This window comes from Pygoscelis adeliae, unplaced genomic scaffold, assembly GCF_000699105.1.
Source record: "Pygoscelis adeliae isolate BGI_AS28 unplaced genomic scaffold, ASM69910v1 Scaffold71, whole genome shotgun sequence".
NCBI lineage: Eukaryota > Metazoa > Chordata > Aves > Sphenisciformes > Spheniscidae > Pygoscelis > Pygoscelis adeliae.
The window spans coordinates 5,482,312-5,497,112 of record NW_008824356.1 but is presented as its reverse complement, the minus strand read 5'-3'; the positions used below and the strand labels follow the sequence as shown (position 1 = coordinate 5,497,112).

Sequence of the window (14,801 nt, the reverse complement as noted above, 5' to 3'; positions counted from 1 at the left end):
AAACAAGCAACCTGTATTCAGACCTGAGAGAGGGATAAAAATGCAACACATTCAGAGCCTGCTATTTTCCTGCTGGGTAGTGAAAGGGTAGAAATGCAGAGAGAGATATCTTTGGGAGCAGCAATCCATAACAAGGCTGCCGAGTCTCAGAACCAACCGGACTGGCTAGACATAGCTTGCTGAAAAAAATGCAGACCAAGGATAGCCAGATCTCAGCATGCAGGAGGAAGCACCCTGCAGTTTCAGGATGGTTCCTACCTTAGCAGCTAGAGGAAGGGCTGTGCACATTTCTGGTACTGAAAGGTTTTGCAAGTCCTTCATAGGGTCTCAACCCTCCCTCACAGCCAGATCCACCTTTAGCATTGGAGTTCTCCTCCCCCCAGCCAAGGTAAAATACTAGAAAAGCACCTGCCTCAGCATCACACCTTTAACAAGGACCTGAGATTCAGTTAACACCAGTGCCATTGACCTGTGTGGTTTCCTCCCAGAGAAGAGCCTGATAGCGCTCTCCCTGCTGAGAGCAAGTAAAAAACATCCTCTCCAAGCCAAGAAACACCAGAAGGCAAGTAGGAGCAGAGCCGATGGTGAAGCACAGACAGCACTTCCCCCAGGCACCTGGTGTGTGTGTCTGCATGGGAAAAGTCTTGCATTTTAAAAGATATCACTGAAGCCTGAAAAAAAAACCAACTGTGAAAGTAATTGTCTTTCTGAAAGGGAAGTTAGATTAACTGTTACAGGCATCAGCCACCTGGTGAAGGTTTCTCAGTATCACCCAAGGTGAGAATGGAAACCGTTGGGGTGATACTGGTCAAGCCCCATTCAGACACTCTGCTCCAGCTTACATGCAACTCTGGTTGAGTTAAACACCTTCCCAAAGGGCACAAAAAACAAGAGCTTTGCTTACAGTAGACAAGAACATCTACATGGGCGCTGGACCAGCAGTACTGCAACGGCTACACTCTCACCTTGGGCGATACTGAGAAACCTTCCCCAGGTGGATGAGGTCTGTAACAGTCAGTGCAACTTTCTTCTCAGAAAGTCATTTACATTTGCAGTTAGTTTCTCTTCAAGGCTTCAGTGATCCTGGGCGGGGGAGGGATGGGGACACAGATTTCACCACTGCAGCTCACACATCTATAGGCTCCATAAGGAGGCATGGGTTTAAAAACTCTGGCACAGATGCCTGAAATCCTTACAGAATAGATACATGTCAAGTTCCCACTTCCTACTTTTCCTCTTTCAACCTCAGCTAAAAGCAGAAACATCGCAATATGTGATACAGAAGTGCAGTCTAGCAGGCAGAGCTTTGACAAAGGGAACAAAACCCTGAGTTCCCCTAACCCTGATGTCCTCCAGCTCCCCTGACCCTCAAGTACTCAGTGATCCTGTACCTAGCCCACTCCTCCACTGGGACACTGGATACCCATTGCCCTACACAGCTCACGAAGCACTCTGAGAAGCCACAAGATTGGCAGCTGGAGGGGACATCACACTTCCTTTAAACACCATCTCTGACAACATTAAGCAGAGCTCCACAGCTTCATGGCACAGAGAACAGATGAAGAATCTTATGCAAGTGATCCCAAATAAGCCAACTGCCTGTGACAACGCTCCCTGCTCCAAAAGCATGTGTCAGGAGGCTACAGGAGAGGCTAGTAAGCTGAGTGACATGCTCTTTAGGCAGGAGGAATCCTCCCAATCCTTTCCAAGAGTTACTCAGAAAGGCTGGAAACTCCAGCAGGGCCAGCAGCCAGAGGGGGGAGAACAATTGGAGATCCCACAGCAAGGAGGCGCCCTCCAGCCTTGAAAGCTGGCTCTTTGCAACACCTGGCTATGGCAAAACAGCCCACAAGAGCCTAATTTGCTTCCATCCTATCTCAACCTCTGGAGCACTCTGCTCACTAGGAGACACCACAAACTGCAGTGCCAGGGCATAGGAGTGTGGCAGATCAACACTGTCCCTCTACCCTCTACTGCTTCACTTCAAAGCTGGGCATAAACATAGACCAGTCATTTATGTACCTCTACTTCTCACCCAACCAAGAGGACAGCAGCCTTGTGGGGACAGCCAGACGCTGCTCTGGTAGCTGATGCTGTCAGTACGCCAGCTTCACAGCAGCTCTGTGATGCATGCTATTTCCAAGAGAGGGAAGGGCCCCTGCTCCCAAGCTGGACAGAAAGCGATGCAGAGTTGGCAGCAACACTTGGCACCAGAGCCAGGCAAAATATTCTAAGAATCAAGACAATGTGCCGAATTTGCATTTGTGAGGGCTGGCAAAAGTTGTAGGCATTTCACATGTCACAGTTGCTCAGTGAAGTTTCTCCATGAATTATAGTTGTTTGAATGTCCATAAAACAGGCAAGGGTTGTTTCCAGTGGGGCAGTGCCCATTTGCTCATGCAGATGAGGAAAACCAGAACTAGTAGCCATGAGCAGGACATCTGAAGGTCCAGCCCCACCTGATTCTTTCGCTAGTTACCATGGTTTACTTGTAATGTGCTGTAGAAGCACATTTTTGAAACCTCACAGTGTCTCCTCTATTTTACAGAAGCCAGAAAGGGGAAGTTTATTGCCTACGGCTCCAAAAGGAGCCCTTATTAAGCCTCAGACTAGAACCCAAGTCTTCTATAGCTAAGCAGCCTATTGCCTACATGCCAGACTATTGGTCTCCCTCTTCTTCACCCTCGTCATCCTCCAGGACAATCTCACTGCCCTGCCTTCTCCTCACTGCCCCATCACCTTTCCAAATACTGATTCTTTCGGGCTGTCTCATCGCTCCCACTTTACCAGCCTTTCCTAGGCTTTCCCACCCTTTTCCTGCCTATTGCCTCCCAGTAGCAACATGCAGTTGCCCTCCAGCACAGAGCCCAACACAATAAACTCAAGAGTTTCTTAATGTCCATGCCATGTTATGCCTCAGCTTTACGGAAGCAACATCAGCAGCCTTTGGGAAAAGGCTGTCTGAGGGTTTTCCTGAAAAACAGTTCACTAGCACTAACATAACCGCAGTGCCACCAATGTTTCCAGCACTGCAAGTCTTACCACAGGAAAGGAGTTGGCAGCTGCTGGTAATATCAAGCAAGACCTTAGAGGTCTGCAGAGCTGTTCTGACCTGGCATCATGTAAAGGCCCCCATTCTTTCTACAGCGAAGGGAGATGAACAAGCAGCAGGTTTCCCCCTCTCTCCCCTGACACATACTATGCTAATACAAAAGCTAAGAGAGGCTGCAGATATCTGTGTTAACTAGGGAGGATGACTTAGTTGCACTCATGTGGCTGCAGATGTCTTAAGTCTTGGCCAACATGACTTTTGACTTGAGTAGGAAAAACTGTCCCCATTTTAAATCCAGACTAGTTAAAAAAAAGTTTCACTGCATAGTTCCCTCTCTGAATAACAGTCACCATCTCAAGTCAAGCTGGAGATTGACATGAGACTGACACAGAGAGAAACAGAATAAATGCATAGACCAGCAGGAAGAGAGACTGAATTATGAGCCACTGAACAGCTTTTCCACGTTGTTTGTGACTGCCAGAAGGGAATTATCCCAGGGAGGTCAGATTCTAAACATGCTCTTTGTACTGAGAGCCCTCCTCTCTCCTCTAGGACTTGTTTACACCTGTTAGAACAAATGCTTTCCCCTTTCTTTTCCCTGAAGGGTAAGTGCAAACTGAGCAGGTGATGCTATCCAACTTTTAGACACAGTCTGCCTGACAGTTTTTTCCATCTCCACTTTCTGAGAGGACATCATGTACTATGAAAAAAAAAACAACAAACCCAAAGCAGCAGCTGCAATGCAAACCAGCAAAGCTTAAGGGCAATCTGAGAGGGGCATTTCTAGAAGACTACTGCACTGAGAAGGGAGAAGAGATTTCAACAACTCCAAAGACTGTTAGCACCCTCAGCAGGTACAAAGCCACCCTCTCCAACCTGGCTACTCATCCACCAGGTCCTTTAGGCACAACTGCTGGCAGAACGGCAGAACTTCCAGCACTAGTTAACTTTCCCTCTGAGGAGCTTCCACAGCAAGCTGGTAGGAAGTGAGGACAGAACTCCCTGAAGACTAACTGGCTACAGTATATCCTATTATGCAGCCAGGCATAGACCCCAGTGGCCTTTCTGCTAAAGAGAAAAGTACTTTTCCATATGACAATTCAGCATCAGGAACAGATTCAACACATCGCTCTGCCCTCAGAGAAACAGACCAAGACTGCTGAAGAGAAGCAAGCAGCAAACCCAGTGTGCAAGGACAGATGGCAAAAGAAGATGTTCTCCAGTCCTTCCTTCCATTTGCTTCATAGGGACTGCCAAGGAAGCTGATGCAGTCTGCACATCTGCATGCTCCACATGACCTCCACTAGGATGCCTGGCAGCCAGACCCTTGCCTTGGGAAATGACTTTCACTCAGTGCTGTGACTTGCACTCAGACACAGCTCTATATATTTCTTAGGTAAGCACTTAGATTAGTTCATTGCAAGTAACTAACTGACTAGAAAAAAAGACAACAGGATAAGGAAATCCCCTGAACAGAAAACAGTCAAAGACTGGGAGAACAGTAGTGGGGCCATATTGACCTCTGCATGCTTGCCTTGCTTTTGTTCTTCCCTAGGCATTTGCTTGTAACCACTGCTGGAGATTACTGGGCTAGAAGGACTCCTGGTCTGTGGCAGCACAGCTATCCTTATGCTCCCCTAAAACAACTCAGGCCTGTTACTGCTCCTGCAGAGCACGGGGAGGGAGAAGCTAAGTATGTCTAGCAGTGATAACTGCACAGAAGAAAGGCCAGACCTTACCGTAAGTGACCATAAGCAGCAAAAAGTTGGTATTGCGGAACAGATGGAGGATTGATTGCACATAGGAATACTTCTCTGTTGGTCTCGACTGGATCAAGGCCTGAGCTCGGCTCGGAGGGTGTGGGGGCTTCTCCTTGAAGACTGAAACCAGACACAAAGTACACCTGTTTGTAACGGTGCAATCAGGGAGCCTGAGCACACACTGTGGGTAGAGCCATTTGAGGGACGGCAGAGAAGCTAGTAAAACCAAGTGTACAAAACACACCATTGCTTTAAGTTTTCATGCATGGAGATCAACTTATCCAGAAACAGGAGAGAACAGGGTCTCTCCAACAATAACTCCTGCCACTGGAGGAACACCTTGCCTTCAATTAGCTTTTTGTGTATGCAGTGTCTGGCAGCAACAAAAGAGTTCTCAGGTCTAATAATGCCTTTGTCTCCAGGAGGATGACCAGCCAGCTGCAAAAGTGTTGCATGGACTTACAAATGCAAAAGCAGAATGAGAAAAGCCAGCTGGCAAAGGCGGCCTGGTGCCCTGCAGTCCCCAGTGCCTAGGAAGCAATGATCTATGCCAGGTTTTATTTCAGGCCTGGCACTTAGGCTGGCCAAGCCATCTGCTATCCCTAACTAGCATTAAAGTAGCATCCAGAAATCCCGGTCACAGGTGATACTGCTGTACCAGGTGCTAGACAGCCATTTTTGTACCTTGCCTATTCCCTGCCCCAGATTCTTTAAAGTCTACATCTGATTCAGCCACCAGGCAACATGAACAAGCTGGCAAGGGGAGCCTATAAAAACAAAAAAAAAAATTACATGGAGTTCAGCAGACAAGCTCTGCTCTCCAGTGAGCATGCCAATCTTTCATGCTAAAGATCTGGCTTCCACTTCACATGTTAAGCAGGGGAATTGCACCTCTGGTGTCCTGCTACTACCTTTAATGTTTCCTTCTCTCCACTCATAATTGGTTACCTTTTTTTCTCCTAGGAACACCTTGTTCCTGTGATGCCATATAACCTGCCTCTTTCTCCCTACCCTTAGGATGTAGCCAGGTCCAAGATATAACCTAAGGCCTAGCACTGTGTTTGCAGGCAGGATGACTGTGAACCTTGGAAGATTTCTGTTGGCTTTTAAAGGACTTATTCATGCCAGGGTTTTATTACGCAAGCAATCAAAGGATGAAATGAACAATTTGGCAGTCTCACTCACAACCTCTTGTACTCCCTTCTACATGTGCTGTTCATCAAGGGCTTGAAGCAGCAAGATATGGTATTGCATGACCCTGTCAGCTGCATGCTAGGACACATCCCCAGATGACCTCCCTGGCCTATTTCCTAGCACACAGGCCCCTCACACACACAGGCTGATCTTCTCAGTCCCACCTGGTTTCATGTGCACACTCCCACCTCCTTACCTATGACGACCAGGATGAATAGGGCTGTTGCCACGCCTGCAGTCATGAAGAACATGACGCTGATGTGGTAGGCCAGCTTCTCCACATCCTCCACATTGGGAACCAGAACTGGAGGGACCAGAAAGCCCACAGCGATGCCGAGCTGAGCAGGAGAGAGAGGGGACACACAGAGGTGTGACATGGAACCACAACACTGCCACCACCCCACGGCTCAGCCCCCTGATGCCCAGTAATGGCTCAACTGAGCCTAATCCAATTTCACAACCAAGGTGAAAATCCTCTTTACCACCCAACAATTAAGAGATAAAAGCCAGCTACCCATTGCAATTAGGCCATAAAAGAGGTCCCTCCACTGCACTCACAATTGTCAGGATATTCAAGGCAAGGTTTTACAATAGAATTGAGCAGAATGAATACCTGCCTCCCTCAAAGTGGAGGTCTTTCTTCCCTTGTCCTCCCCCATGCATGTATGTTCCTGTCCACACACTCATCCCACTCCTTACCTTGCACCTGCTCTGGTGCTGGCCTGATCACCTGGTAATCCAATTTTGCTCATTAAAAATGGCAGAAAACAAGACCCTCAAAACCCACCACAATTCTTTGCTGGGTTAATGAGTTGAACCAATTTATTTTCCAGCTGGACAAGTGCAAGGGCCAAGACAGAAACCTGCCCGCTCCTGATAAGTGAGATACTAATCTGGCTCAGCCACTTTATGACACTGTTTCCTAATGAGCCCCCTCCCAAGACAAGGCTCACCCTATGACCACTAGGAGAACCTAGAAAAACATCAAGGTTGAGAGCAAAGTAATTGCTGACAGCACGTATCCTAAACATCAAGGTTGTGTGATGGGACTTGGCAACTGCCCCTGGATAAAATGCTTGGCTCTGAAGGGCTGCAAGAAGAAACCCCTGCAGCTCTAGCCTCTACTGCGCAAAAAGGCCCACATGTCCAGCTGAGGAGCTCCTGCAGTGGCAGCGCACACTTTAGTGAGGACATTAGGGCTTTTAATTCCACAGCTATTTCTCCAGGACAGTGACAAGGAGCTGTAGCAACACAGACTTTGCCACACTGATAAGTGGGACTGACAGTGGCACAGACCTTCAGTGCCACCTTCAAATGGGATAGAGAAGAAACAGCTGCTTTGGTGCTTAGGAGCACACTCTTCTTTTCATAAAGTGGGAGCCAAAGTGCAGTCAGCACATTCGTGAGTACTCTAAACACAAGAGGAGCCTGCAAAAGCCACTTTTTTCCCCCCGTTTGTGTTTCACCGTTTCTGGCTAGATTTCAGTCACCATTTGGTTCCAATCACTGTGTATTTACCCGTTTCCCTGGCCCTTCCCCAGTGCTTGCAGCCCTCTCAGGGGACATAGTCAAATTAAGCCCATTGCATTTACCATTTCCTTATAGGAAACATTAGATTGATAGGAATCAATTAGCACCACCATGACCCGCTGTGCCACGATAATGGACTGGAGAGGATACTGTTTATGCCTCACCGACAACTGAACAGCAGCAAGACAGCACCGCTAGCCAACTGCTGCCCTACAGAAGGATTCTGCAGTGCTCAATGTCTTCCCTGTCTCAATAGGAAAGGGTCTATTACTCTACAGGTATGGAAAGCAAGGACTAAGAAAGGCAAGGACTATGCTGCCCATAAACCACATCCAAGCATGTCAGCACACAGAGCAGAGCTACCCAAGAGCCCTGTAACCCAGGCACAAGCTCAGACATGTTGCTTGGGCTGCCTTCTAGCAAAAACTCCTTGTGCTTTCTGCATGCTTTCTCTGTCCTATCTCCATGTTTCTGGGATGCCGATGGACTCATTTTGGAAGACCCACTCACTGGTCAGGATCAAGATCACAGAACAAATACATTTCAGGCGCCATATCTGGTAGCTGGGATAGAAATCAGCTTGTGCCATCCAGCCCCAGAAAACTCTCCACAAAATCCCTCCTCCTCCATCCAGTTGATGGATTTTTGAGACAGGAAGAATGCTTATGTTTCAGAGCTATCTGCTAGACATAGACATCCTAGTTACTTGTTTGTAAGCTAAATTTCAACCATGTCTGGCCAAACTTCTTCTGTGTCAAACAGTGCCCTCCACTGGGACCTGGAATAGCCTGGGTCAGGATCAGCAACAGGCACCTGTGCCGAGTTCATTCTTGGTGCTGGGACATCACAGGGAGCCGGTGGGGAGAGTCACCAAGAGGTTACAGATGTGCCCCACTGGTTCAGGGCACTGTCAGGAATGAGAACATTCGGGGGTTGGTTAAATGGACTGAAGACAGACACAAGTTGTGCTGACCCAGATAGCAAGTCAAGGACTGAAAGAGCTTAGGAGGAAACCTAAGAGACTGTTAGGAAGGTTAAACCTTCCTAACACCCACACGGCACAGGCAGCCTCTGACACAGGACTAAACTTGCCAGAGCTCAACTTTGTTCAGATCAGACATGGCCTATCCCCAGCCTCTTGTCACAGTGAGGAGGAAACCTAAGAGACTGCCACACGGCACAGGCAGCCTCTGACACAGGACTAAACTTACCAGAGCTCAACTTTGTTCAGACATGGCCTATCCCCAGCCTCTCGTCACAGTGAGTCAGATCTGCTCTCCTCTTCTGCACTGCCCGCTGACCCCCGAGACTCACTACCAGTGAGCACAACTATCAGCTGGCTTAGAGGCTTCAAGCTCTGATCTTCGTTAAGTAACACACCTCCCCCTTCTCTGCACAAGGGAAACAAGCCAGCAGCTGCACAGAAAAGGCAACTGTACCGAACACAGATGCTCACAGAGATCGCTCCTAGAGGGCAGAAGCCTGTTTGTCTCTGCAGCACATTTATTTTGCCCTGCTTGTGGCCAAAGCACATGCCTGTGGCCCTGGCATGCCTGCTCAGCCCAGGACACAGCCACACTGGGCTTCACTCCTACCTCTTTAGCATTCTCTGCAATCACATGCTAGTCCCACGAGCTGCTGAACTGCAGCAAAACAAGAACAGGAAAGGAGGAGAGATCCATGCTTTATTCTGACCTCTGACGTAAGTTTCTCAAGGACCACAGTCAAGATTCACTCTTTTCAGGTCTCCCTCCAGCTTCTCCTTCCTGAAAAAGGATCTATTTGATGTACCTAGCAGAGAGGGTATTGAGAATCTGTTTTGCAAATTGTTCAGAAATCCTTTACTGGGAAGTCCTATAGTCATCACTTACCCAACAGGACACAGACTTGCTCAGCTTTCTTGGACACTGCTGTTATCTTTTCAGAAGACCTGAACAATTTTTTTAATCATAAATGGATGTTTTGTCCTCTCTTCCCTTCCCAAAAAAGGAACCACTTTTATCCATTAGGAGTTTGTTAAACCTTTGAGAAGGGACTAGGTGGTAGAAGGGGAAAAAAAATTCACAGCAATAAGAGCTACATTTTATATTTCAGAGCAACTGATGTTATTAATCCTATGAAGATGAGGCCCCTTGACTTGACTAAAACTGAAGATTTCCTGGAGGATACTCACAGACCATGGATTATTCATACCATTTTTAGCAACGAAGACAAGCTCTAAACAACACGATGAGTGTTATACACCACATACTTTACCTTTCACAAGGAGATTTTTAGCCTGGTTCTCAGCAGGCCAGTGCCCACATCACCATCAGCCCAACAGGCAACACTGTAACCGGTTAACCAGAAAATTTAAAGATGCCTTAGCAAGGGAAAAATAACTTTTCTCCCTTCTCCACACCTCTCTCATCAGGGCTGGGAAAATAAAGCAACGTACAAACAAGGTTGGTTCTGCAACAGTCTGTACTACTCTCCTTACAGAGACTGTCAGTCATTAGGGTTCACAGTGCAGTTCCTCTCACCAGCATACAAATTAGCATCTCCAACCTTTGTACAGGCAGAAAGGTCTCCAAGACCTATATACATAGGCTCTAGTTCCCAAAATTTGGCACATCATTCGGCATCCCCACACCCAAAACCCACAACACTGTCCTGATCTCCGAGAATCTCTCCTCAGGAACCAGGTTGCTGGCACTTTATTTTAAGAAGGCTTTGGAGTAATTTTTAAATAGAATACCAGGGAAGTCAACAACTACAGCAGAGTGCACTGTTCAGGAGACTTGTTCTTTAAAGGCTGATAATGGATAGAAGGAATGTATTTCCTACCTGAATTTTGTCAAGGACCAGTCCCAACAACATCACCATATTCAAGATTCAAGCGTATACAAGAACAGGCAACAAAACCAAGAGCAAGTGGCTAATAAGATAATATAAATATACCCTAAGTCTTGAAATGGCAAATGGGTTGTCTAATTTAAGTTTAGCTGTTTGTATACCAAGAGTCTGCTGAAGGAAGATAATCAGTACAGTATCAGCATAAAAAGTGTAAATGAATGATCAATGGAGGAGTGGGTCTCCACCTTAAAGAAAACTAAGAGTCAGCAACAGGAATACAGAAGACCTATAAAATTCCATAAGTAAGCACAAATATTGACAGAGGAGACCACCAAACCCAGAAGGTCAATTAAAGTGTTAAAAGATAGAAAGAGAGATGCTGCAAAGGCAGAAAAAATACAACAGTGAGAAATTTCGACAATGCCCTTGCAGGCTAAATAAGCGTCATGACAGAGATGATGCAGAGACTGCATTTTTTGATTCCATAAATACTCTTTTCTGAGGAGAACCTGTAAGAGGCAGCACAATTTGTGATTTAGACCTAGAGCAGCACAGTGTGACCACGATCAATATTACAGAACAGTTCTGTACTGCACTCAAATTCAGCTTCCTTGCAGCAGCAACAAAAAAAAAAACCAAACCCCACCCTCCAAAGGACTATGGCAATATTTAACTCACAAGAGGGAGCTGCCTAAAAGGGAAGAAGCTTGTTAAAAGGAACTTAAAAAGAAAAGCCAAAGAAATTAAATGCTTGCAAGTGGCATTAAGACTCTGTAAAGACTGCATCAGAGGCTCAGTGTAAGCCTAGAGAATATTAGCAGAAGATTTTAGAACACAATTAAGGAACCACAGTTAAGTGTAAAAAAAAAAACCAAACCAACCGAACAAAAAAACCCAAACAAACCCAAAACCCAACATCAACACCACCCAACTCAAAAACCAGACATTATTCCTTCAAGCAAAGCAAAAAAGACAGCAAGCTGGACCAAGATAAAGTAAAACCATAATTAGGCCTAAAAAGGCTGTGGAACAACTTTACAAACTAAGTCAAAACTCTTCAAACACAGCAAAATCAGGAAGCCTGCCAGAAAGTCTGTAGGGCCAAAAGATGATCACTGTGGAAGGAGAACATTAGAGAAAGAGGGAGAACTAAATGAATTCTTGCACCAGCGTTCACGACATATTTACAGGAGGTTTCCACATCAACAGAACCTCTTCACACGGCAAAAATCTGAAGCATTTATCAGTGGAGGATCTTAATCAATTTATTTCAACTAATTTCTTCTACGAGGCATCAGGACCAGACGGTATTCATCCAGGAGTTCAAAAGAACAAGTCAACAGAAAACCCACACTACTTGCACACAAACACACCAAACTGCTAACTCTGCTCTGTTACCAAATACTCAAATCAGGAATGGAGGAAGGGAAAAGTGATGTGAATTTTTAAGACGTCTGGCACAGGCAGGAGTCCCAGGAAACCCCAGGGCCAGTAGCCCACTGGTTTGGCCAAATGGGCAGAAACTGTAGCAATCAAAAGATTGAAGTTTACGCATTGATAAACAACAGGCGATTCGGACACTATGATTTCAACACAATCCCAGCAAGTTCCCAAGCCATGACTTCAGAGAATTAGGAGGATACACTCCTTTTTTACTGTCTTTCCCTTAGCACTTATCACTGACTGGCCTGGGCTGCCTGACAAATTTGGCCTTACCTAGGCCAGATGCTCCTCTGTTCTGATGCACTGTACCTTTCCAAAGGAAAGGCTTTTGGGGAAAAAAAAAAAATCAAGGGCTTCACCTGCTCTCAGCAGAGATCTCATTGCATTTGTCAACATACCACTGGAGCTACTCTACCTTTCCACTCCCAGAAGAGTGACTTTTAACAGGGCTCACACTCATTTTGACCTGGGAGTCAATCTTTCACACACACCACCCACACCACCAGCACCCCAGATCAGCCTGGAGAACAGAAACAGAAGAATAACCACCCACTGCAGACCTCTCTTTGAGGGATGTTTGTGAAACTCCATTAAATTCAATGTTTTAAAGCATGAATAAAACCAACACTTCACCTGTGCCAAAGACTTCCCTCCTGGCAGCCCTACACTGAGCCACCCACACAGTGCCACTGCCAGAAGCCTTCTGAGGGTCACACCAACCCAATTCCCTCCAGGGCCACCCCTCCATTTCTAACGGAGCCTTCTCCACTGCCTCCAAAAGCAGGGGAGCAGGAAAGATTCATGTAACTGCTGGGGAGATGCAGTACCAGTCTTGAACCATTTACTTACAATGCACAGCACTACCACTAATCCTCAACATCCACATCAACCAAGGAACATGGAGATGAGGAATCCTCTAGAAAACCAGAGGGACTACCATGCTTTGGAAGAAAATGACTGATATTTCAATTGTTTCAACAAGTCAGTTGAAACAGGTAAATCAGTCAGTGATTTACCTGTTTTCTGACAGATATGTTTAAGCCTGTAGGGCTTCAAATTTTCAAGATGTTCTTCTCCAGACACAATAGTAGAGATGGTTTTGGGTTTGGGGGTTTTGTTTTGGGGTTTTTTTAATTATACTTGATTCTAATACAAATGGCTTCAGATACCAAAAGCTTAAAAACAAATCCTGTGAGATTCCCCAAATGAACGATGAGAACTGACCCGACAATATTATCACCAGGGAAGCCAAGGTTCTCGGTGAAAAGTCAACAAAGCAAGCCTGCACACTGCAACTGTTGTTCTTCTGGAAACCTCCATCTCAGGTAACCACCACAGCAATACGTTGTCTCTCCAAAAATCTTACAGACAAAACACACAAGCCAAGTACAGCAACATCCATGCTGTTCAGTAACAGAGGAGACTAGATCAGGATGTCGCATAGCCCACACTAGCTACCCTGTAGTGCAAACCAGTACAAAGATGCAGAACGTAACTGGTAGTGGCAAAAGGACACAACTGACAGGTGGGACAAGGGGAAAGTTGCACAGTTTGCTGGATCTGAACAATGTGCCTCTTGTTGCAGTAGGAAAGCCCTTATGAAGGGGAATAGAAGGGCTCTCCTCCTCACTACATTGCTTTTACATGTATGAGAGAGGAGAACTTTGAACCAAGTTCAATACACACAGGACCTGTGCCAGATGCCTCTCCAACAGTTCTGCAAACATGATTAAATGCATCAGACCTGGATCTCCATTTACCCAGGGAACACCTTTGAGGAGGTACCTATTCCAAAGCCCTGGGCAACACAGCCTCTTCCTCTACTCTTGTCTGTGTGTACCAAAGCTCTGCCCTGCTGTGCTCCCTCCTTTTCTAACTACAGGTGCCTCCCACACTATAACCATGACATTTCACAGGAGCAGCTAAACTTTCTGACACTACAATTCACGTATCGCAATCTGCAGAGAGCGGCCAGCCACCCCTTCTCACACCCTGTGACTCCTACTGCACATCGGCTTCCCAACCCTTTGCTATCAGCACAGGTCCCAGCTGCCTTTCTATACAAAAGGCTACAGTAGAATTGAAAATATCCGACTGAAAAGCTGTGTAAACAGAAGCTGCTAGCTCCTATGCAGTATACTTTTGTATGGATTGCTGTCCAGAATATGTTTCTTCCATACCACTGACAGCAAAACTAAAAGAGCCTGTTGAAATCCAGATAATCAGGAAGTCAACCTACATAAATGTTTGCAAACCACAGCTTAGTCACCTTTCTTGCAGTTTTAAGAAGCAGAAAGGACCCAAGTTGTGAAAGGAAAAATTGTAATCCAGGCCTTGTGACGAGATAAGACAGGGCTTAGGCTCTTTTTTACTCTCCCACTGATGTGGGAGATAATGTATTTTTTCAAACTGCACTTGCACAACCAAAGCTCTTCTGGAAGCAAAGCAAACTCCCTTCTTCATCACACTTCTGCTTCTGTGGCATCATCTCATACTGCTTAATATGATGCAATGCCGTATGATGAAGACTACTTCTCTATGCAAGACATTCAGGGCCTCTCAGCCTTGAATGCACCTTCCCCCAGTTTACTGGGAAGGAAATGCAACACAACAGAACAACAGCAGTAGATAAAAGAGAGTAAAGCAGAAGGAGAGTTTCAGCTCTGACAGCTACCTCAGCTGCTGCTGGAATCCTCAGTCGGGGTATAATACTTTGGTCAAGGTCCTCCTACAGTCACCTAACATAGCCAGCCCCGGAAGATCCTGAAGGGCAAGTGCTGAGGGTCCCATAGGGCAGCCCCTCCTAGCAAAGACACTGGAGTCATTCATTTAACTCCCATGCAACTTCCACAGAACATAACCCAAAAGTCAACTGCTTCTGTGAGGGAGAAGGGGGAGCTGCCTCTGCTGTATGGCTGGGAAGGGAGCACCAGATGAAATGGGTAGAAAAAGTTCATTTCAGGCTCCAGTGTCCATTTATAGAAACA

General features: G+C 46.3%; 1 protein-coding gene across 1 annotated transcript in view; it reads right to left on the bottom strand.

Moving 5' to 3' along the window:
- Window positions 1–14,801, bottom strand: part of FLVCR2 (feline leukemia virus subgroup C cellular receptor family, member 2) — a 42,460-nt gene that overhangs the window by 12,583 nt on the left and 15,076 nt on the right. The window contains exons 3-5 of the mRNA XM_009319494.1: window positions 6,203–6,344; window positions 4,792–4,932; window positions 12–23 (exon numbers count right to left, since the gene is read on the bottom strand). Of these exons, the coding sequence (XP_009317769.1) occupies window positions 12–23; window positions 4,792–4,932; window positions 6,203–6,344 (295 nt within the window). The remainder of the gene's footprint in view (window positions 1–11; window positions 24–4,791; window positions 4,933–6,202; window positions 6,345–14,801) is intronic.